General features: G+C 44.0%; 1 protein-coding gene across 1 annotated transcript in view; it reads right to left on the bottom strand.

Moving 5' to 3' along the window:
- Positions 1-21,287, bottom strand: part of DOCK5 (dedicator of cytokinesis 5) — a 178,144-nt gene that overhangs the window by 80,799 nt on the left and 76,058 nt on the right. Inside the window, exons 10-19 of the mRNA XM_015427785.1 lie at positions 17,529-17,658; positions 13,814-13,886; positions 12,805-12,947; positions 10,068-10,193; positions 7,825-7,949; positions 6,361-6,459; positions 4,636-4,708; positions 4,317-4,420; positions 3,944-4,136; positions 70-167 (exon numbers count right to left, since the gene is read on the bottom strand). Coding sequence (XP_015283271.1) covers positions 70-167; positions 3,944-4,136; positions 4,317-4,420; positions 4,636-4,708; positions 6,361-6,459; positions 7,825-7,949; positions 10,068-10,193; positions 12,805-12,947; positions 13,814-13,886; positions 17,529-17,658 — 1,164 coding nt within the window. The remainder of the gene's footprint in view (positions 1-69; positions 168-3,943; positions 4,137-4,316; positions 4,421-4,635; positions 4,709-6,360; positions 6,460-7,824; positions 7,950-10,067; positions 10,194-12,804; positions 12,948-13,813; positions 13,887-17,528; positions 17,659-21,287) is intronic.

The following is a 21,287-nucleotide window of genomic DNA, read 5'->3' as shown; positions in this document are numbered from 1 at the left end:
GGAATGAGATGCTGGGAAGAACCTTCAAGTGCATTCACAAATGCTTTCAAAACTGATTGCACAGTATACCTTAACGATCTCTCCTCCATCTACTTCCATTAGCTTCTTCAGATTGTGTCCTATGTTTTGAGAGTTTGAACGCCAATTCAGCAGCCCCAGTAGGTCAACTTGCAAGGAAAAAACCCAGAAAAAAATGAATTAGGGGCAGATCAACAAGCAACACAGAGGAGACCAAGACAGAGAGTGAAGTGATGTTTATTTCTAGCAAGAGTGAACGGCATGATTTCTTATTACACAAACAGTACTGGGGGATCCTGGGGCTCATCTTCTCCATCTATTCTTTCTTCCTCTCTTCACATGGCACAATCACATTTGCACAGTAAACTGTAACTTTTCATTTCATCTGAATGACAAACTATAATTTATTCTCTTGCCTCCCACTCAAGCTGTGGTTTGGAATTTTAGCTTGGAGGCAAGCAAGCAAACCATAGCTTGCTATCCAGATGAAACAACAAACCAGGAGTTGCTGCTACAGTGGAAGTGTTTAATGTCTAAGCCATGTGCAAGGGAAAGGGAGAAGGACCAAGCTTGAGGATGCCCCCAAACTTGTCCACATAACGACAAACCATGGTCTGTCACTACAGTCTGAATTATGATAATGTGAAGAAAAGCTGTTTGATAGCTCATCAACTGAGAATCATCTCAATAAACAGCTTTGCCTCCTTTATTTTTTCCCCTTCAACAAAACAGAGTATTGCTGGCTGGGTTCTGCCTATTCCACCATTCCACAGGCTTCTATAGGCAACAATTTTAGCAAAAAATGACAAATAAGGCTTTCAAGACAGTCTGGAGGATTTAGATAGAAGCCATTTATCATCATGAGTGGACATCTGTGACGTGGAAAACTACAGTCCTGGTCTGGAACCTGACGTATTATGGAACAGCAGATCCAAGACCCAAAGCCAAATGCTGAGTCTGGAGAAGCATTTAAAGGAAGCTTTAAATTCCATGTTAACTCTCATTCAGAAAATGAGACCCAACACAGTGAAGAGGAAAGAGCAATGGTGCTCACCAGGGTTCAAACTCCCATTCAGTCATAAACTAGTTGTCAGAGAGGGCTTATTAATTTACTTCCAATGTCAGCTCCCCATCTTTAAACTGAAATTAATCATTATTTGTCTTGCAGGGTCGCTGTGAAAAACACAGTTTTATAGATGGTCAATAATAAAAGATCACTGGACAGCAAGATCACTGCACAGCAAGGTGCTTCCCTCCTTCCCCTGAATAGCCGCAAACACCAAGGACCAGTTAAGACATCAAGGCTGCAATCCTAGCAACATTTTCTTGAGTTACTTACTTATCTAACAACACTTACTTTAGTTACTTAATGAAACTTACTTCTGAGTAGACCTGCTTGGGACTGCTCCCTAATGCGGCATTTTGTTTATGCAAGTGAACATGTTCACTCAGCTTAGCACCACACATACATTGCTAACCATGCATGATTTTCAAGCTCATTTGGAATCCTAGACTGCCCTTGTTTATCTGTAAATCATGCCCATTTATTGACAGTGTGCATATTATGGTAGTGGGAAGTACTGTCAAGTCACAGCCAACTGGAAACCCTGTAGGGTTTCCAAGGCGAGAGATGAACAGGGGTGGTTTCCCATTGCCTGCTTCTGCGTAGTGACCCTGCACTTCTTTGGTGGTCTCCCATCCAAGTGCTAACCACACACTAACCCTGCTTAGCTTCTGAGATCTGACAAGATCAGGCCCGCCAGAGCCATCCAGACCATGGCCTGCATATTTTTCAAACATTCTGTGAAACTGAAAATGCTGTAACAAAAAGCTAGCATAGCATAGAGGTAGGAATATCAAACTAGAACTGGAGAGACCTGGATTCAAATCCCCACTCAGCCATGAAGCTTACAGGATGATTTTGAGCAAGTCTCTATCTCTGTTCTGAAGACTCAAGGATACTCAGGCTTTCCTAAGAGCGGGTAATGATTTCCACCAATTATTTCCTCACACTGCAGACCCCACAATGCTAACCCTCAGGAACAAAATTTCTTTGGTGGTAATATCTCAGTGAGCTGCAGCAAAACAGGGTAAACCAGCACAAGTAGATGCCCCCTTGTTAAGAAAACTCACTCATTCCCATCCTTCTCTCAGCTGCTCAAACAGCAATTGCTACTCAATGGAAGAACACACATCCCCCAAACCTATCTCCCTGGCACAAGAATCTTTGGGACTTTTACATCATGGCTGAAATAATACTTAACACCTCTCCTCTAGCCTTTGCCTCCATGCTTTCTAACTTTTCTGCTACTTGGCTCCCAATTTTGGACTACTTAATGGAACAAGATGAAATACCATTTTTAATGAATCAACTACACTTATGGTGATAATATCAGGATTATGTAGCTTATATATATAATGTTTTATATATATAAAGAAAACTCATGCACACTTAAGTTTTCAGAACTGTGTGACTGGATATAGCCGTACAGTCCACTCTAAAATCACAAGAATGCCCATCCCATTGTGCTGCATTCACATTTCAATGCCATAAGTAGCACAGAAGCCAAACTAGCAGGAAAAGCACTTAGCTAGCATAGTCCTCTGGGGCTCATGCCAACACGCAGCAAAACTGTTAGAAAAAGGTGCAATCATTCTGTGCCTGTGTCCTTCAGACTACAAAGAGACACTACATATTAGAATGCCTTCCCCCATCAATTACTTGTTGACTTTGCAAAGACAGTGACAACAGCGCAGCCTAATAAACACTCAGACAGTTTAGCTTTCCAAGCATGGGAGCTGACTACTTGGGAGAGTTTACAGAGAAGTGACTCTCCCTCCCCTTTGGATTATACAGTCCCAGGAAGACCACATGTTTTCTCAACATTTGAATCTGTATTAAGCAAGGAAATATAATAAAATGTCCATACAAGCAATGAAGGTTGAGTCAGGGCTACAGTGTTTAGCTAATCCACCCATTTTTTAAAAAAATATTATTCTTCCCCTAGCCATTGTTTTATTCATATGCACACATGAATAACCTGATTAAAACCTATATGATTAATCAGTTACAGCAAAGGTAGGCAATATTCTTTGACCCATGAGTCAAAACCCCTACAACGTTTACTGGTGAGCAGGGCCGGCCCCAGGTTTTTTTGCACACTAGGCGAGGATACCTTCTGGTGCCCCCCCCGTGCACCCCCCAATTTTCAAACATAAATGCATTTTAGGAAGAATGAACAACACAAAATCTGAAAGGTTTTGAGTCGGTGGGGCTGAGAGAGCTCTTTTGAGGACTGCCCTTGAGAGAACAGCTGACTGAGCTGACTGAGCCAAGGCTACGCCAGCAGCTGCATGTGGAGGAGGAGTGGGGGAATCCAACCCGGGTCACCCAGATTAGAGTCTGCACTCCTAACCACTAATTCCTGGGGGTGGGGAGCCCAGTGGCTCCTGCTCCTCCACGAGGAGGACGGCTGCGCTTCTGAGCGCACTGAAAGACCTGGCGGCACGCAGCAGTCACCCGGTCAAGAAAGTTGCAGGGCTTTTGGCGGGGGGGCGGGTGCCAGTTTGGTGCCCCTAAGGGCCGGCACGCTCTAGGCGAGCGCCTAGTTCGCGAGCCGGCCCTGCTGGTGAGGATGCTGGGGTTTGGGTGAATGGAGGGGAGGGGAGGAAGAGAGAGAGAAGGGCTGTACTTGGCTAGACACATGGGGAGCAAACTGAGCTCCAGCCCCTCACTTCAGCCCCTGGGCAGGGAACTGGCCTTGCTTGCCAAGCAAATTTATCTGGCATGTTGCCATTCAGCACCCATGTATGGCGGTTGCCTAACCCAGACGAAGGATTCTTTAAATGAACAACAGCACTACTTGTATTGATCTGGGATACCACGTCTCTGCATTGTTCCTGTTCTGTCAGCAGTAAATCTTACCATTCTGTGTCAGCTTCGTAGAACAAATGAGAGTGGCAATCTGAAAGCTATCCTTGGTGCTGTCTTTGGTTGGAGTAAAGTTGGTTACGTGAGGCTGATGCTTGACTGACAGACCATCCCTGTCCTCCATTTCCACTTTGGTGCCAGGAAGTGTTAAATAGCATTTGGCATCTTCCATTTTCTTGTTCTCACCCTGCAGGTTGAACGAGAAAAGCAAACTTCGGACACTTAAAACCCTACAGTCTTAGATACAGCCAATCAAAATTTCATTAAGTTTTGTCTAGGGGATGGAGAACTTGATGGGAATATAGAGAAATTCCATTACGAGAGCAACTGTTCTTCCCCCACACACCCCATGGAAAAAAGCGAGTACCTTGTAGACTATTAAGTTATGCCTGCCATCCTGTAGGGTAGTACCATCTGCATTCATCAGCTTCACAAAGGCCATTCCAAACGCCTTCTCATATTTATCTCGTGCTGCAGGAAAAGAAAAATTCTCTGCTGGAATAATCACTCTGAATCATACTCCTCTTTATGGAACAGACCTTATTTTACCAGCATTATGTAATGATACTATTAACAATAACTGTAATATAATTTGTTAATTAGATCTGTGACCTCAACAAACACTCTACTGCCTCAAGCTTAAAAGGTGGACAATTTCATCTCTGTTTTGGTTTTCAAGTACTTACATTCCTGTGATGAGCGATGACGGAAGGTGAACCTCAAATGGCAGCGGCTGACCTCTTCTATTGCGATGGACACCTGTATGTCATACGGCAGCAAGAAATCATATGTGAATGACAGCCATTTACAAAACATGTGTGAAAATAAAACAAAAAACCCCGAGTGCTCATATTGTGTGAATTCACTGGATGTGAGTACGGGGGAGGAGGGACACAATTGCTGGTTGTGGTGCCTGGAATGAGTGCGGCATAGTGGTTTTGATGGTTACCATCTGGGAATTCCAGGCTCAAATTCCCACTCTGTCATGAAATTCACTGGGTAACTCTGAGCCAGTCACTCTGTCAACCTAATCTATATTATAGGGCTGTTGACCTTTAAATAACTACAGCCAAGAGCGTGGCTAAATCCAGATCTCTGAGTTTCTACCAAGAAGCATCTTCCATGACATCATTCTTTTCTCCCCTCTTTGTTTGAGAATAAATTATTGTAACTGCACAACAGTAATATTACTAGCCAACCTGAGAATAGCAATAAAAAGGCAGGATATAAATTGAATGTCATTTCCTAACCCCCCAAAAATGCAACACAAGGTTTAAGAAGCCCAAGTCAACAGTGAGAAGATTTGCATTTCTGCCACCATCAATGTGATTTGTGAACTGTACCTGCAAACCTGGCCATTATTCCAACACAACTTCAATTGCTTGTGGAAATATATACTAAGCTTGCTCGCAAATCATACACTAGAGATTAGCAATTTATATTTATGTGAATCTCAGATGCAGCATGATTTCCTGTTTTTAAATAAGGGATAATAAGGTATCCAAATTGGCTTGTCCAAAGCCATGATATTCATCACAGACTATAATGCTCAGAATGTAGGACAAACTTAATTTTTCCATTGCAAAGCTACTGAACATAAATGGAAAGAGAGACTTGATAAGAATTAATTTTCTATTATATTTAAGCAGGAAAGATGTTTGACCATTTTCATCTGCAACAAATCCATTATATAAGTGCTGTGCAAATTATAAGTCTGCAGATGGGTACGGTGAACGACAAGGACGTGATTCCTTACTTGTCCAACTGTATCCCGATTAAATTTGGGGCCTAAAATATGCCCACCCTATACCATTTATTATTCACTTAGCTTAATTTTGATCAAATTCTATTATCTCATTGAAGGATTTTCATTGTAGCAATTTCAGCTTGCACACAGTAAGAACTGGTGCATGTTCCTGGTTGCCATTCAGAAATATTATAAACCCCTACAAAGACTGATTCAAATATGTAAAGGCACACTAGAATTTCCACAGCCCATTACATGACCTGATGCACACTTCACTTAACCTTAAAATGTCCTATTTTTACACTTTTCTAGCAGTCAGAATGTCTTGGACTGTACATGCATCATCCAGTTTTTAGCTATCATGGCAGTAACACCTATCTGTACAAATATTTCATAGCTCTATAAAGATCCAACTTTCAGGCTTTTCTTCTGGCCAAAGGAATCCTGACTTACATGTGACCAAATATCATATTTCTAGCTAGTAGAGAAGTACCTTAATCGTGCTGATGAAGAAATAAACAAATATTGCATTGCCAGATTCTTCTTCTCATAATCCTGGTTTCCTGGACAATGTATTTACCAAATAACCCCATTCACACCACAGGGGAAATATGAACAATTCTGACACCACTGTTACTTAGTGAGTCCCAATGCACAATCTCACCTTTACAGTTTCATACCAGCATGGCTGCTTGACTTGATAGTAGACAACTGACTTGTATTCGGAGATACCTTCATAACCAGCCCCTGGATGGATAGCTTTCTTTGGACGACACATGAAAGGAAGGAAGGAAGGAAGGAAGGAAGGAAGGAAGGAAGGAAGGAAGGAAGGAAGGAAGGAAGGAAGGAAGGAGAAAAAGAGGAAAAGAAAAAGAACCAGACAAGATATTACAAATATTGCCAAACAAATCATGCTGGGAGGGAAAAAATGCTGCAGCTAAGATTTTGACTGGAGTGGGTCATAGGGACCACATCACTCCAATCTTGGTCCATTGATGCTGGCTTCCAATTTGTTTCTGGTGAATTCAAGGTGCACCTGTTGACATTTTGAAGTCCTACATTGTTTGGGACCAGCATATTTTAAGGACTGCTTACTCCCATATGAACCTACCCAACCACTGCTGTCATTTTCTAAGGGTTCAGGTACTTCTGCTTTCTGAAAGATGGGATGTGAATGTTATAAATAAATAAATAAAAAGAAACAAATAAAAGACCACTTTCAGCATGTGACAGCAATGTTTCACTATCATGAGTCATGAGCTGAAACATTTCAGGATTACCAAGAGTCTCCAAAGCACACAATGCCGAAATAAGAATTCTACATGATTCACTTGCTGAGGCTAGCACACTGACTACCATTTTAGTCATCAAGAATGCGACCTTGAAACTCATCAGTGCTGGCTCAACTAATGGAAAACTTTCAAGAATAATAAGCCAACTGGCTGGATGCAGTATTGATTCTCCCCAGCCTTAAGAGGTATAAGATGGGCCCACATCAGCACTGGAGGCTTTGATGGTCAGCCGCCTGTCCATCATGAGAATTCATGATAACTCCAGTTCAAAATTAAATAAACTCAGCTGTCATAGAAACTTAGAAATTGTGCTACCCCCCCCAACACCCCATCCTCAGCTGTAGCGCAGTATTCATATTCATAATTTCATTCTAGATTACCCAGAAAAAAATAAAGAGGTGAGCAACATCTACTTGAGCATAAGAACCTTCCCTGCTGAATAAGATTGAAAAGCCATCCAGGTCAACATTCAGTTCTCCAACACTCTTCCAGATTCCCCTGCAAAGCTTACAAACAGGGTACTATGCATTGTCTGCACCTAGCACCTCATACTCGAAGGTACATTGCCTCTGGACTCAGAGTTCCTTTTAGCAACACCTGTTGATAGGCCTCTCCTCCATGAATCTGTCCTATGTGTTTTAAAATCCAGCTAAACTAGTGGCTATCTTCCCATCTCATATAGCAAATGCTGTTAGTTAGCCATCCCTGTGTGAAAAATTACCTTCTTTTACTTAGCCATCTGCTCACTGGCGACTTCATTCAAGCTGCAAAGGAGGCCACTCATATACATACTTCAATATTTATTTCACACAATTGTCCCCAACCCCCTTCCCTACCTCTACAAGATTGCCATCTTCGTCATGGATGGACATGGTGACCTCTACATTCTTGGGAGTCTTCTTCTTCCCTTTGTCGAACTCTCCATGGACCAGGGTGACATAGATGTCATTTCGAACATCACCTGAAACAATGCAGATGATGATACTCTGTCCAAGTGGGACAGTTGGAATGCAGCACAAAAACAAAACTATTCAATGTTAGTTCCCAATCAGCTTTGCTCCAGAAATAGTTTTCCATCTACAAGACATTGACATAACATTTCTCATATATTATTAGCATATGGAACAAAGGCATGATAATGGGCTGAATGTAGGCCAATGAACTGAAGCACAATCCAAGCACAAACTGAAGATTCTTTCGTTGATAGTGATCATGGAACTGAATGGCCTACTCTGAGTAGGGTTCTACTCCCTCTGAGAGAGCAGGCTTGCATCCGGAGAAGGCTGCTTGATTGGGATGTATAGAGGGATACTCAGATTTCTGTGACCCTTCCTCATCAAGCAAGATCTGGCCACAGCATTACATGCTGTTCTCAGCTTCAGGCTTGATTACTGTAACACACTCTACATGGGGCTGCCCCCAAAGGCAGTTCTGAAACCTCAAAGTAGTCCAGAATACAGTAGCAGGTCTGTTAACAAAGGTGAACTACAGGCATCACAACAATCCTCCAGTGTTGAAGGATCTTCACTGTCTGTCTGCATCTGGTCCCAACTCAAGGTGCTGGTTTTAACCTATACATCCCTTTATGGTCTTAGGGATTCAAGAAATCACTTCCCCATGCACCATGGTGTCCAGAAACAGCATTATTCGCCTCAGGTTTTCCTTCGTGTCCCCCCTTGCCTTCTGCAGTGAGGTGGGTGGCCACAAGGGATATTGCCCTTTTCAGTGGCTGCCCTCCCACTCTCCCCCCATTTAACACTTTTGCTATATATTTTTGGCACCAAATCAAGACTCTTTCCATTTTGTTATTTTTAAACAAATCTGGCAGCATTTAACGGAGTGTTGAGTGATTTTTGGTTCATTCCTCTCTGCTTTTGTTTGTCTGTGCTTTGGATTTTAATGGTTGCTATCCCTTGGTGAATTATTGCTTCTGTACCACTGCTATTTTAAGATCTGTTTTAACATTTTTTTAAAAAATCAATGGAGATTTTTTTAAAAAATCAATGGAGATGTTACATCGTTTATCAATTTTATTTTGTTGTGAAGTGATTCGAGCTACTTGCATTGATAGGCGGCATACATAAATATTTGAAGATGGTCTTGTATGTATATTCACAAAAACTGGGGGCTTTTTAGCCAGCCTGTATTTGTCTTTGCCAGCAAACCCCCTCCCCCTCAAGTCTTCCCTTGGTGCTTGAAACTCTGGCAAACTGAAGGGAAGAAATTCCGTAGCTGGGCCACCACCACAAACAAGCCCAGTCTTTTGCTGTCACACACCTTACTTCCAAAGGTGGCGATATACCAAGCAGGGCCTTGTTTGCAGAAACTACACGAGTCTCTTGTCGATGGGGACTCAGGAGAGGCGACATGAGATGCTACACATCCTCCTTGCCAAAGGGACCAGGTACTTGGCTCTGCAAGCTGGCTGACAGATTTCTGGATGCCCATCCATGGTGCTTTACAGCAGTGGTCTTCAAGCAGGTTGGGACCATCAATTGAGTCACAGAGTGCCTTTGGCAGGCCATGACCCCCTACAGAGTTGCCATTTGTTTACTACCTCATGGTAAAACCTGCTGTTAGTGCAATTGCACAAAGATCAAGGGAGTAATGCCTCCTATCTCTCTAGGCATATGTGTTGAAAGGAGCAGCAGGCAAAGTCACTCCAAGGTGGAGAGGCTTCACCACTCTTACCCTTGGCTTGTTCCTCACTATGTTTCACCTTTGGGTCTGGGTCTATAAAGGCTGAGCACCACTGCTTTAGACTATCCCCTGAACTGTGAAAATGATCCTTGTATTCCTTCCTTCCATTGCCCAGACATCAATCTGTAAGAAGCTCTCAGGAGTCTTAAACAAGAGAAGCCTGGGTTCAAATCCCAGCTCAGCCACAAAGGATGCTGGCTGATTTCAGGACTAATTGCCATATTCCAGTTCCCTACCTTCCTGGGTGGTAGTGAGGATAAATCAGGGAGAAAAACTGTCCACTGCCCTAAGCTCCCTGGAAGAAGGGAAGAATAAAAATACAGCACAAAGAAACCAGACAAACATTAAGAGTCGTTCCTATTAACAACAAAGTACACACCGGGAAGAATAATCTCTGGGAATCCCATTTTGCGGGCCACAGCTGTCGATCTGTCAACAAGATGTGAAAAGTCCTTCTGAACCTGAGCTAAATCACCAGGAAGTAGCTTTAGTGAAACCCAGAGGCCTGAAGGAGAACAAAGGGGGGGGGGGATGTGACATTAATACTATTGAAGAAGACAGTACAAAACTATTTTCCCCTGGATGTCCCCCACCCCCACGCGCCTCAGGCATAATGCTGTTTTTGTTTGATAACTTTACATTGATACAACACACATAAAAGAACAGGAGCTCAATTTGGCTTGTTTTCCAGGAACTGATGCTGCTTTAAGGACAGAACTATCTGGCTTATCCTTTGTACTTCATATGACGTGAGAAGGGGCTATGGCCTACGGGTACAGCACACTCTTCACATGCCAAAGGCAACAGTATTAATCCTTTACTAGGAAACCAGATTCTGGGAAAGACCCTTCCCTGCTGAGAACCCTGTTTGGTACACACAAGGTCCAGGATCCAACCCCCTGCTATCTCCAGTTAAAAGATCTCAAGTAAGAAATGTCAGGAAACACTCTCTTTCTCTGCTTCACACCGTGAAGAGCCTCTGCCAATCAGAGTAGCCAAGATGGACTAATGACCTGACTCTTTTTAAGGCAGCTACACATATAAAGAATAGATATTACCCCACTCAACACCCCCCCCAAGAGTTACATTCACATTAGGCTTTGTTCTTCGTCTCACATCAGCCGACTAACTCAACCAGTGGTTTCAAGGAGAATTTGAAGAAGTTGTCAACAAAAGAGGAACCGTGCCGACTAATGTTTCAGGATCAACATGTGGGTTTGCGGAAGTATGTTAACATGGAAGGGAATGAGTTTAAATGACACAGTGTTCTTTTGATCTGAGAAAGGGAGCAGGATTTTGGCTTAAGCTTCTGTCAACTTCCTTGTGAGAGGCATTGTGCCAGCACTCAAAAAAATAATATATATTTTGAATCTCTAGTATCAGAGTTCAAACCCCAACATAGCATAGGCACGTCCACCCGCTCCCAACCCTGACCAGCCTCACTTGAATTTTAAGTTACAGCAAATCATGGCTTTGATCTTCACCATCGCCAAAGCAGTCATCTGCTCCGAAATGCTCAGTTTTCAAAGTAATGCGAATGGAATGCTTTTGAAAGAATAGCTTGTTTCTTTGACAATGAATCACTGCTTTGAAATAAAGCAGCAGCAGATAGAAAATTATTCTTGACAGAGCAGTGGGCAGCTCCTCACCACTTTGTGCAGAAGCACAGAGGTGAAATGAGTGAGAGTCCCACGCGGTCCGGTGGTAGAAAAGAGTAAGAGTCCAGTAGCACCTTAAGGACTAGCAACATTTGTAGCATGGTATGAGCTTTCATGAGTCACTGAGTGAGCAGGCAGTTTAACATGGCTACCCATCTTGAAGCGGTCTAGCAGTTAGTGTCAGATAAAGATGAGGGAGACTCAGGTTCAAATCCCCACACTGCCGTGAAGCTCCCTAGGTGACCTGGGAACAGAAACCTTTCTCAGCCAAACTACCTCACAGGTTTGCTGCAAGGAAAAAACAGAGGAAAGGAGGATCATGTTGTTGTTTTTTATTTTTAGTTTTTCTAAGTTTTTTTTAAGGAAGGGAGGGATAAAAATGTGATCAACAAATGCCTCATGTTACTTCACAGATGTGGCCCCAAAAGCATTGTTTTCTCAAGTGGGCTATGGAATTGTTCAGGTTGGCCCTAACCTCACCTAGTTTCAGGTTCAAATCCTTACTCTATCTTGAAGCTTACTGGGTGTTTTGGAGGCCAATCATTACCGCTCAACTTCACTTTGCCTCACAGCGCTGTTGTGAAAAGTAAAGGGAGGGAAGTGTCAATGGATGCCATTTTATATTCCTTGGAGAGGTGGTGGGATTAAAAAATTGACAAAATATGTCAAATTGAAAGCAAGCCCAAATGTCTGGCCATGCCTCCAAAGTGTCCAACAATGCTTAATTCTTGGAAGTTACACTTGATTTGTTGTCCTGTGAGATTTGCCTTTGGAGTCTTTTCTTGGCCACTACCAGTAGGTTGCAATTATACCCAAATCATGATTAGGTTTGATGTGGTGGGACTCATTTGATACTGCCCTATCCTTAAAAAGTACCTGACAACTCTTGCTCAGAGGGGAAAATCCACAGCTATTCTCCTTTAGCTTATGATTTCCTTTTCAAAATGCCCTTTAAAAATTTCTTATCATATGAACCTATGAATGTACGACGTTGCCATTGGTCCATCTAACTCAGTATCGTCTGTCCTGACTGGTGGTGACTCTCCAAGCAAAGACAGGTTATTTCAAAACACCTGAGATCCTTTTATAGGCGATGCCAGGGACTGAACTTGGGACTTTCTGCAGGCCAGACAGGTGCTCTGTCACTCTGAGCTGCAGCCTCTCTCATTTATTAGATACACAGCCTATCCAAAGAGCTCGAAATGCCAACAGACACAGGAGGGAGTTTCCCACCCTTGTTATCAATAGCAGTAAGTTGAGGCAAACAAGCAACATTTGCATCTGTCTCCAGCACAGCAGCAGCCAGTATAAGACACACTCCAATGATCTTGATTGTTGTTGAACCATCCTAAGCAATTAATTTGCTTGCTAACAAATGGACTCTCTCATTCCTTCCCTCTGTCAAAGTCCCTTCCCACTTTGGAAGGTTTAAACAGTCTTCTCCTCTGATGTGTGTACCTTGCCCTTTGTGATTCACTTCCTTTGCAGCAATGACTTTGTTGAAAACCGACGTCAGGGGCTCATTTTCTCCAATCACGTGCGATGTTATTAAGGGTGCCATGATCAACTGCCTCTGTCTGATGTATGTTTCCATGGCAATCCTGCCAACCAGAGAAACAGAAGTGAACTTCCAATCAGTCAGTATCTTCAATCTCAATCTCATAGTTAAACACAAGGCCTGGTCTACCCGTTCTCACATAAAGCCTAACTTGGTATAAAGAGGAGGCTGGAAGGCACCAGCCTGGGTCTGAATTACGGTAATAAGTGAGAGTTCCGGAGCCTTCCATGCATCCATAGTGAATGAGAGCAGGAAGGTGATTCTTAATTTGAAGAAGAGTCTCTCAAATGGCAGGAACAGAGCATGTAGAATATGCAGAGATGTGAAGGTCCAGGAAAACAAAGGTTCAGAGAGAATATACCACTGAATGCTAGTTGCTGGGGAGGCCATTTGCCTTCAGGCCTTGCTTCTGGACTTCCTGGAAGCATTTAGCTAGGCACTGTGGGAAACATTGACCTATACCCAGCCACTTTCCAAAAACATAAAGGCCCTTAAATTTTCTTAAGAGAGGGTGGCAACTTCCCCAATCCCAATTTCTGTTCCTGAGCATTCACTGACCTCCAGAAACAATATTTTCTCAACTGTCAGACTGAACATGGGCCAGAATGCTGATGGATGATGAATTTGATCTACCAAGAGGACTTTCCTTACGTTCTTACATTTGCACAGTTCTGATCATTTTGCATTGCTTATTTTACTTCTTTTCATTAAGGAGGCAGAGCCATACACCCACTTTCCTTTCCATTTTCAGAAATGACACCAGCGCCCACACATTCAAGCCTACTTTTGCTCCTACAAAAAAACTGCTTTTCTTTGTTTTGTTTTTCTCAGAAAAAAATTACACAGACCCTGTCAAGACTCTGTACCCAATACCAATGGGCCAAAGTAGCCAGAATGTAAAATACTTACTGCTGAAAGGGAATGAAGTGTTGCTTTTCTTCATCGTCCACCTTCCCATGGATGATGTCTGTTATGTCCATCACTAGGGAGTAGACAGGTTTTTGCCAGTCATAGAGATAAGGACCAAAAGAAAAGTTAGCCTACTGAAGCCAAAATGGGAGAAGAATCAAAGCCACTTGAATGATGAACGTTAACCATATAAATGGTCCAAAGAGTTTGTGATCTGCACAGCCAAGCAAAATCTACTAGCCATCCTGGTGTCCTGAACAAAGAGCTATCAGCTTGCTGTATACAACCATTTGCGCACAGAAGGCACACAGAATTTTTCTGCCTTCCGCTCAGAGGAGCTGCTCTTGCAGAAGGGGGAGCAGGAGCAATTTCATCCCCTCAGCACAGTTCTACCCCCCAACCCATGACTATTCCTCTGCGCAGGCACAGAGGCCTGGGAATCATCTTTCCAGGGACTGGAAGAGGCTACAAGAATGCAGAGGAACACAGGGGAAACTCTCTGTTCTGTCCATGGATGGTTGGATGAGAGGCCTTCAGTTCTGTTGCCTGCTTAGAACTCTTGTAACAAGGAGATTTTAAAAACACACTGCAGGCTATAATGTGTGGAAGTAGTCTGCACCTGGGTCATTAGTTTTTCAGGCCTGCCCCAAGCCCTGTGTGAGAGAGAAGCATAGCTGTCCAGGATTAACTGCAGCTCACTGAGGACAGGTTTGAACTGGGAGCTGTGAGTGGCAATCTTCCAGGAGGGGATACGGCTCAGTGGTAGAGAATCTGCTTTGCGTGCAGAAGATCCAGTCCCCGGCATCTCCAGTTTTAGAAGGATCAGTTAGACAGTGATGTGAAACACTTCCGCCAGTGATCCTAGAGAGCTGCTGCCAGGCAGAGTGGGCAATACTAACCTGGAGAGGCCAGTGGGCTGACTCCCTATAAGACAGCATCACGTATAGAATGTATCTGACACACTGGTGCTGATCTAGACATCAGCATTCACCAGCAAAAAAAGAGAAGCCCTTCAAAGGGAAGACTCCGGCACGAAACTTCTGAATTGGAATGCAGGACGTAATCCCCCCAAGACTTAAAACACTAGGGGTTCCTTAGTCATTTCAGAGGAAATTACATCATCACAGATTGATGCTACTGGAAATGGTCTCTGTACTGTACTCCCTCCATTTTGTAGCCCTCTGACACTGCAGTCTGCAACATCTAATCTTTATAATCTCTTGTGTTTGCCAAGTAAGGCCTCTCATCCAACAAAGTGGTCTCTAGTTCATGGACGCATTTATTTATTTAATTTTATATCCTGCCCTCCCCGCCGAACCAGGCTCAGGATGGCTTACATAATATTATAACAAGATAAAAAATTAATAAAATTGCAATAGAATAGGTCTAAAACAATACATAAAGTGCTAGCGCAATATAACGATGGTGGGCGTCCAACAGTCAGCTAGCAACAGGGTCTGGGTTGTATCAGTGGAGCACAGGCTATTCAGCTGGTATGATATTGATGTTAGTTGAAGTACTATTGTTACTATTGGGGCCAGGGACTCAGGTAGATGTATGCGGCTCCCTAATCGAAGGCCTGGTGGAAGAGCTCCCTTTTACAGGCCCTGTGGAATTGCAAAAGGTCCCGCAGGGGCCTGATGTCTTCTGGGAGCTCATTCCACCAGTATGGAGCTGCCACTCCTGGTCCTGGTCCTTGTCACAGCTAGCCTGGCTTCTCTGGGGCCTGGAAGAGCTGAGTGATTTTGGGACCCCAATCATAGTGCTCTCTGGGGAACATGTGGGGGAAAGGCGGTCTCTTAGTTAGGTAGGCCCCTGACCATAAAGGGCTTTGAAGGTAAGTACCAACACCTTGAACCGAATTCAATACGCTATAGGCAGCAAGTGCAGTACTTTTAGCGCAGACTGGATGTGTTACCGCATGGGGAGACCCAGCAACAGCCTGGCCGCCACATTCTGCACCAGTTGCAGCTTCCGAATTTGGGACAAGGGCAGCCCCATGTAGAGGGCATTACAGTAATCCAATCTTGAGGTGATCATTGCGTGGATCACTGATGCCAGGTCATTGCGTTCAAGGAAGGGAATCAATTGCCTTATCAGCTGAAGATGATAAAAGGCTGACTTCACAGTGGCTTGGGCCTCCATCGTAAAGGAGGCAATCCAAGAGCACTCCCAAACTCCTAACCTCTGGCGCTGGCACCAGCGGTGCCCCATCGAAGGTCGGGAGTGGGATCCCTACCCTCAGGTCACTCCGACTCAGGCATAGGACCTCCGTCTTCACTGGATTCAATTTCAGTCGACTCAGTCTAAGCCATCCAGCCATGGCTTGCAACACCAGGTCCAGATCTTCTGGACTGGAGTCTGACTGGCTGCCCAGTCATCCGCATATTGGTGACATCCCAACCCATGCCTCCGGGCAATCTGGGCAAGTTAAATAACATCGGGGAAAGCACCGCACCTTGGGGCACACCACAAACTAGCAGGTGCCTTTGGGACAGCTGTTCCCCTATGGCCACCCTGTGTCCCCGCCCCTGAAGGAATGAGGAAAGCCATTGCAAGGCTCACAACACTGGATTCCAGTGTTGGCAAGGTGGTGGATCAGTAGTTAGTGGTTGACCACACTGAACGCCACCGACAGGTCTAACAACAGCAACACCGCCAAACCGCCTTGATCCAGATGCCTCCGAAGTTTGTCCATGAGGGCGACCAGAGCTTGTTAGTCTTTAAGGTGGCACGAGACTCCCATTTTTACCATTCACTGTCCAGCTTTTATTAAACTTTTGACAATTTCAGTTAGGGTTGCCAAGTGTACTTACCCTTGCCGGCGGGGGAGCCTTGCCGGTCTCCGGGAGCTCTCCCAGGACGTGCGTGCACGCGCGCGAAGCACATACACACCACCAGCATGTCACAGGAAGTGACGTGCTACGTCGCTCACGTTGGGGGCGTGGCCCAGATCATCGGGGGGGAACCATATGGTTTTCCCCCGACAATCTGGGCCACGCCCCCAATGTGAGTGATGTGGCTGCGTCACCTCTGGTGACGCAGCTTTGGGGGGGGCGGAGTTCCCCCAGGGGCCCGATTCCACCGCGGCGGAAATCAGGCCTCCAAAGCGGGGGTTTCCCCGCCCCCACTTGGCAGCCCTAATTTCAGTACTGTTTCAGTATTAAACTTTTGACAGTTTCAGTACAGTAGCTGGGAAAAGGGCCTCTTGAAAGGAATATGAAAATCTGCTCTGACACAGCAGGAAAGCCACATTATCCTGCAAGCCCCACAGGTCTTGGTCCTGCAGGTTTCAGATCAAAAGCCCACATGGTGAGGAGCAGCCAAAGTAATTATGCTAGCCCCCTCCCTCGAGTCACTCTGCACTAGTAACTTTCACCTTCCTTTTACAGATAAGGAGCCAGCACAGCTGAGACTGTACGTACAGAGAAAGTGAAGCAACCAACCTTGTATTGGATCAATTAACTATCAGATCAACAGAGGCCAGCTTTCATGTTACCCAGAACTCTTCTCTGGGAAGAGGCATTCAAAGCCAGCCACCACCAGTAGAATATAATGTTCCATCTCTGGCCTGCTGTTGATCACATGGGGTAAAGGGGAAGGGGTTGACTGAGATTTATAAAATTATGAGCAATGAATGTTCAGTGAAGAGGGGAACATTATACTGTGTCATTCAGACAACAAGGGACTCCATTACACATTACACACATCTTACCAGCCACTCCGAAAGGTCTCCGGAGTCCACAGGTATGCTTCTTGCCTTCTTTAAGCTCCATGTGGCCCACTCTCACAATCTGACACACCAGGCTGATTCTAGGTCGGATCAAGTCAGAACTGCTGAGGTCCTAGACGAACAATAAGATCCAGCATAGAAGTAATTAAGAGTCAGTTAGTTTGTCAGTCATTAAGAGTCAAATCACATCATTCCGATTTGTGAAACAGACCTTGGCCCACCAGTCCCTATGTTCTGACAGCTTTTGAACATATGGAGCTATTTCCGTTGGGCCGTCAGCCCAGTATTTGCCCAAGGTCTACTCTGACTGGCAGCAGCTCTCCCACGTTTCAAGCTATCCAATTAATTTGTCACTCTCACGCTATTTTTGTAACAGTAAAGCAAGGTTCCTTTTTAGCTCGAGAGGCCTGGTATTGAGCCTGGGATTTTCTGCATGCAAAGCTCAGGGTTGTGAATAACTCCCCACAGCTATCACAACATTACAAAGTTGTGTGACAAGAGCTATGCATGCATTCAATGCATTCAATATTGGTCCACTAAGAGTTCTGTAAAAAATCTAGTGGGGCCATCTGATCTGTCAGTGCTGCAAGAGGGGTAGTGAGGTTCCTCCCAGGCCAAAAAGAAATTGTGACTGAGTGTGAATTTGAACACAGAGCTGTCTCATCCATCTTCAGCACTACCAATTATACAGCACTATCTCTTGAGCTCACTTGGGCCCCAAGTCACATGATGCACAGGTCTGCCTAACTGTTATCAAAACAGCTTGAAAGTGACAAATTAAGTTTCCTTGGCTGGTGAGCCAAAATCCAATTCCATATCTGTAAGACAGGATTGGCAATATCATAGTTATAAGGAAGTAAAGTGTATTTTGTATGCATGGTTGTTTTTTTTTCATGCAAACACATTGAAAACTCATAGGTCAAATGTAATAGCAAGCCACAGATTCCTACTGTGTGAACAAGCCTGGATGATGCTTAGGCCTGCATGCTTCCTTCCCTTGTGCATGACCAACTATGTTACTTTACAACTAGTTATCATTTCCAGCCAGAGTTCGAAACCCTGGTTAGCAAGGAAAGCAGAAAACAGTTTTCCAGTTCAGATGCAACACGAACCATCTGAACTGGCAAACTATGGTTTGATGAAGAAAAAAAGGAAATATTGATGCAAAAAAAAAAAGGAAAATAAGGAAAAATTCATTCTGTGGTTGTGGTCAAGGGGAAAAGGGAGCAAGCAAGACTGAGGATCCCCCAACAATATATTTACACTGTTGCAAGACATGGGTTGCCATTACCTGGAAACCAAACCTACAAAAAAAGTAAAGGTTCCCTTGCTCGAAAGCCAGTCGAGTCCGACTCTAGGGTATCGGTGCTCATCTCCGTTTCAAAGCCGAAGAGCCAGCGCTGTCCGAAGACGTTTCCGTGGTCATGTGGCCGGCATGACTAAACACCAAGGCGCACGGAATGCTGTTACCTTCCCACCGAACTGGTACCTATTTATCTACTTGCAATTTCTTGCTTTCTTGCTTTCCCATTCTAAATAATGTTATGCCGTTAACATGATGTTTTGCTACAAAGTGCAAAAAAAGACACACACAGACAGGTCCCTGTCTGCATTTAAAATTTCAATGGGCAGGAAGCGGGACACAGGTAATGAGGCTTTAAGGATTTCAGGTTTACAGCCTAGTGAATAACATTTCACTTTTTCTTCTCTCCCTCTGAAGAGGATGGAAAAAAGATTATACAGGAAGGAACAACCCCAAGCAGAAGACAAGACCAAGGTGCTTGGATATAGCACACCACAACCTTCTACAGTCTCCTTCTGCTGCAAAACTTTCCAGCAACTACGCAGGAAATGAGTGTGAATAATTAACCACCCCATCACTAAAGACTGTTTAATGACTGCATCATCCTTGCGTCCAGTGCAAACATGCCACACAGGGGAAAGTTGAGCAGTTATTTTCAGTTTCGGCCCCGAGGGTACAAGAGAGCTAACAATATGTTGCTTTTAAAACAGCATGCACAAAATCTCCCAGCTACTTAATCAGACCCTCCAAGGAATCAAGAAATGGAAATTTTCAATTATATTCCAATTTAGACTTTGAAAAATCTCCAGGCTCTCTAACCTAAGAGTTACTATAAAGGTCCATGTCTGGCCATGATGCTTGAATGCATATGTAAACTGGTTTGATCAGCAGACTAGCAAAAAGGATCAAAGACTTCTAACTGAATGTTCAGTGCCTTCATAAAAAACCCCCCTCAAGTTTCCCAGCATTCCTTGAGCAAAGTCCTGACAGGTAAATGAGAGTCAGATTAAAAGGCTGAAATGCAGCCTTCTCTCCTTTTAAAGTGCCACCTGTTTTTCTAACAAAGATTCAACACAGCCTTTTTGCAACAGTAAAACAATTATAAAAACAATCAATTTTTTTAAAAAGCCTATAGCACACTTCAGCATATTTAGAAAAAAATTCTAATATCCTTTCCTTGCCATCAACGGCCACCCATGATGGCTTGCACAAACATCAATTAAACATAAGAGAAACAGATAAAAATACACAGTCCCTGTCATCAATAGATAAAATAATCACAAAAATGACTCCGACTACCATTATGCAGGAATCTGCCTTATAATGAATCAGACCATTGGTCCATTAAGGCCAGTACTGTCTACTCAAACTGGTGATGGCTCTCCGGGGTCTCCAGTAGAGGACTTGCACATCACTTACTGCCTTTTAACTAAAGATGTTGGAGTTGAACCTGGGACCTTCTGCAGGCCAATCAGGTGATCTGTCACTGAGCCACTCCCCCCTCCCCCGACTAACCAAGAGTCGTTTTTAAAAGTACTGTCTTGCAAGCTTTTCTAAAAGCAGCAAGGTCAGATATGCTTGTGGTACCAAGGTCATCCCACAAATTTGGGGTGAGTAGAGGAGGAAGCAGAGGAGGAAGAGGAAGAAGAACTGGATTTATAGCACACCCTTCACTTGGAATCTCAGAGCAGCTCACAATCTTCTTCCCTTCCTCTCCCCACAACAGACACCCTGTGAGGTAGGTGGGGCTGAGAGAGCTCTGAAAGAACGGCTTGTGAGAGGACTGTGATTGACCCAAGATCACCCAGCGGGTTGCATGTGGAGAGGTGGGAAATCAAACCCTGTTCTCCAAATTAGAGTCTACCGCTCTTAACCACTGCAACAAATTGGAAAAAGCCCAGGAACAGGCAGTTGCTGTTTTCATGACCATGAGAGATGTCATCACAACTAAATATTGAAATGCAATGCAAAATAAAACCGAAGTAAGACAGAACTATAAAAGAGGCAAAAGGAAAATCAACTATCAAGTGCACAAACAGGAGAGATTTTGCCCAGGGGCAAAAAGCTGTCAAAAAATGCGGGTGCCAGGAAAGCATTAGGGATGAAATTTCCACAATCCAGAAACTTTGTTGTTTAAAAAGACCTGGGTGTATTTCTCTTTTTCCTGAAGTAGCATACAACCTTGGCTAAGTAAGCTTTGGTCAACTGCATTTCAGGTTTCTAGGTGTGGTGCAATCTGCAAAATTAATAACTAACAGTCCTCACCCGGCGTGTTGAAAATGAAACTGACGAAGACTTCAAACACATTTTGATCAACTTAATTTAACCCAAGGCCTGACTTAAATGACCGTGGAAGGTAAATATAAGTAGATTTCACCCATGAGATCTTTTACATGCTCAGAATCTTGTTTAAATTGGACTCTCATTTGCTTCATGTG

This window comes from Gekko japonicus, unplaced genomic scaffold, assembly GCF_001447785.1.
Source record: "Gekko japonicus isolate JY-2015 unplaced genomic scaffold, Gekko_japonicus_V1.1 scaffold498, whole genome shotgun sequence".
NCBI lineage: Eukaryota > Metazoa > Chordata > Lepidosauria > Squamata > Gekkonidae > Gekko > Gekko japonicus.
This window is presented reverse-complemented; position numbering and strand designations above follow the sequence as displayed.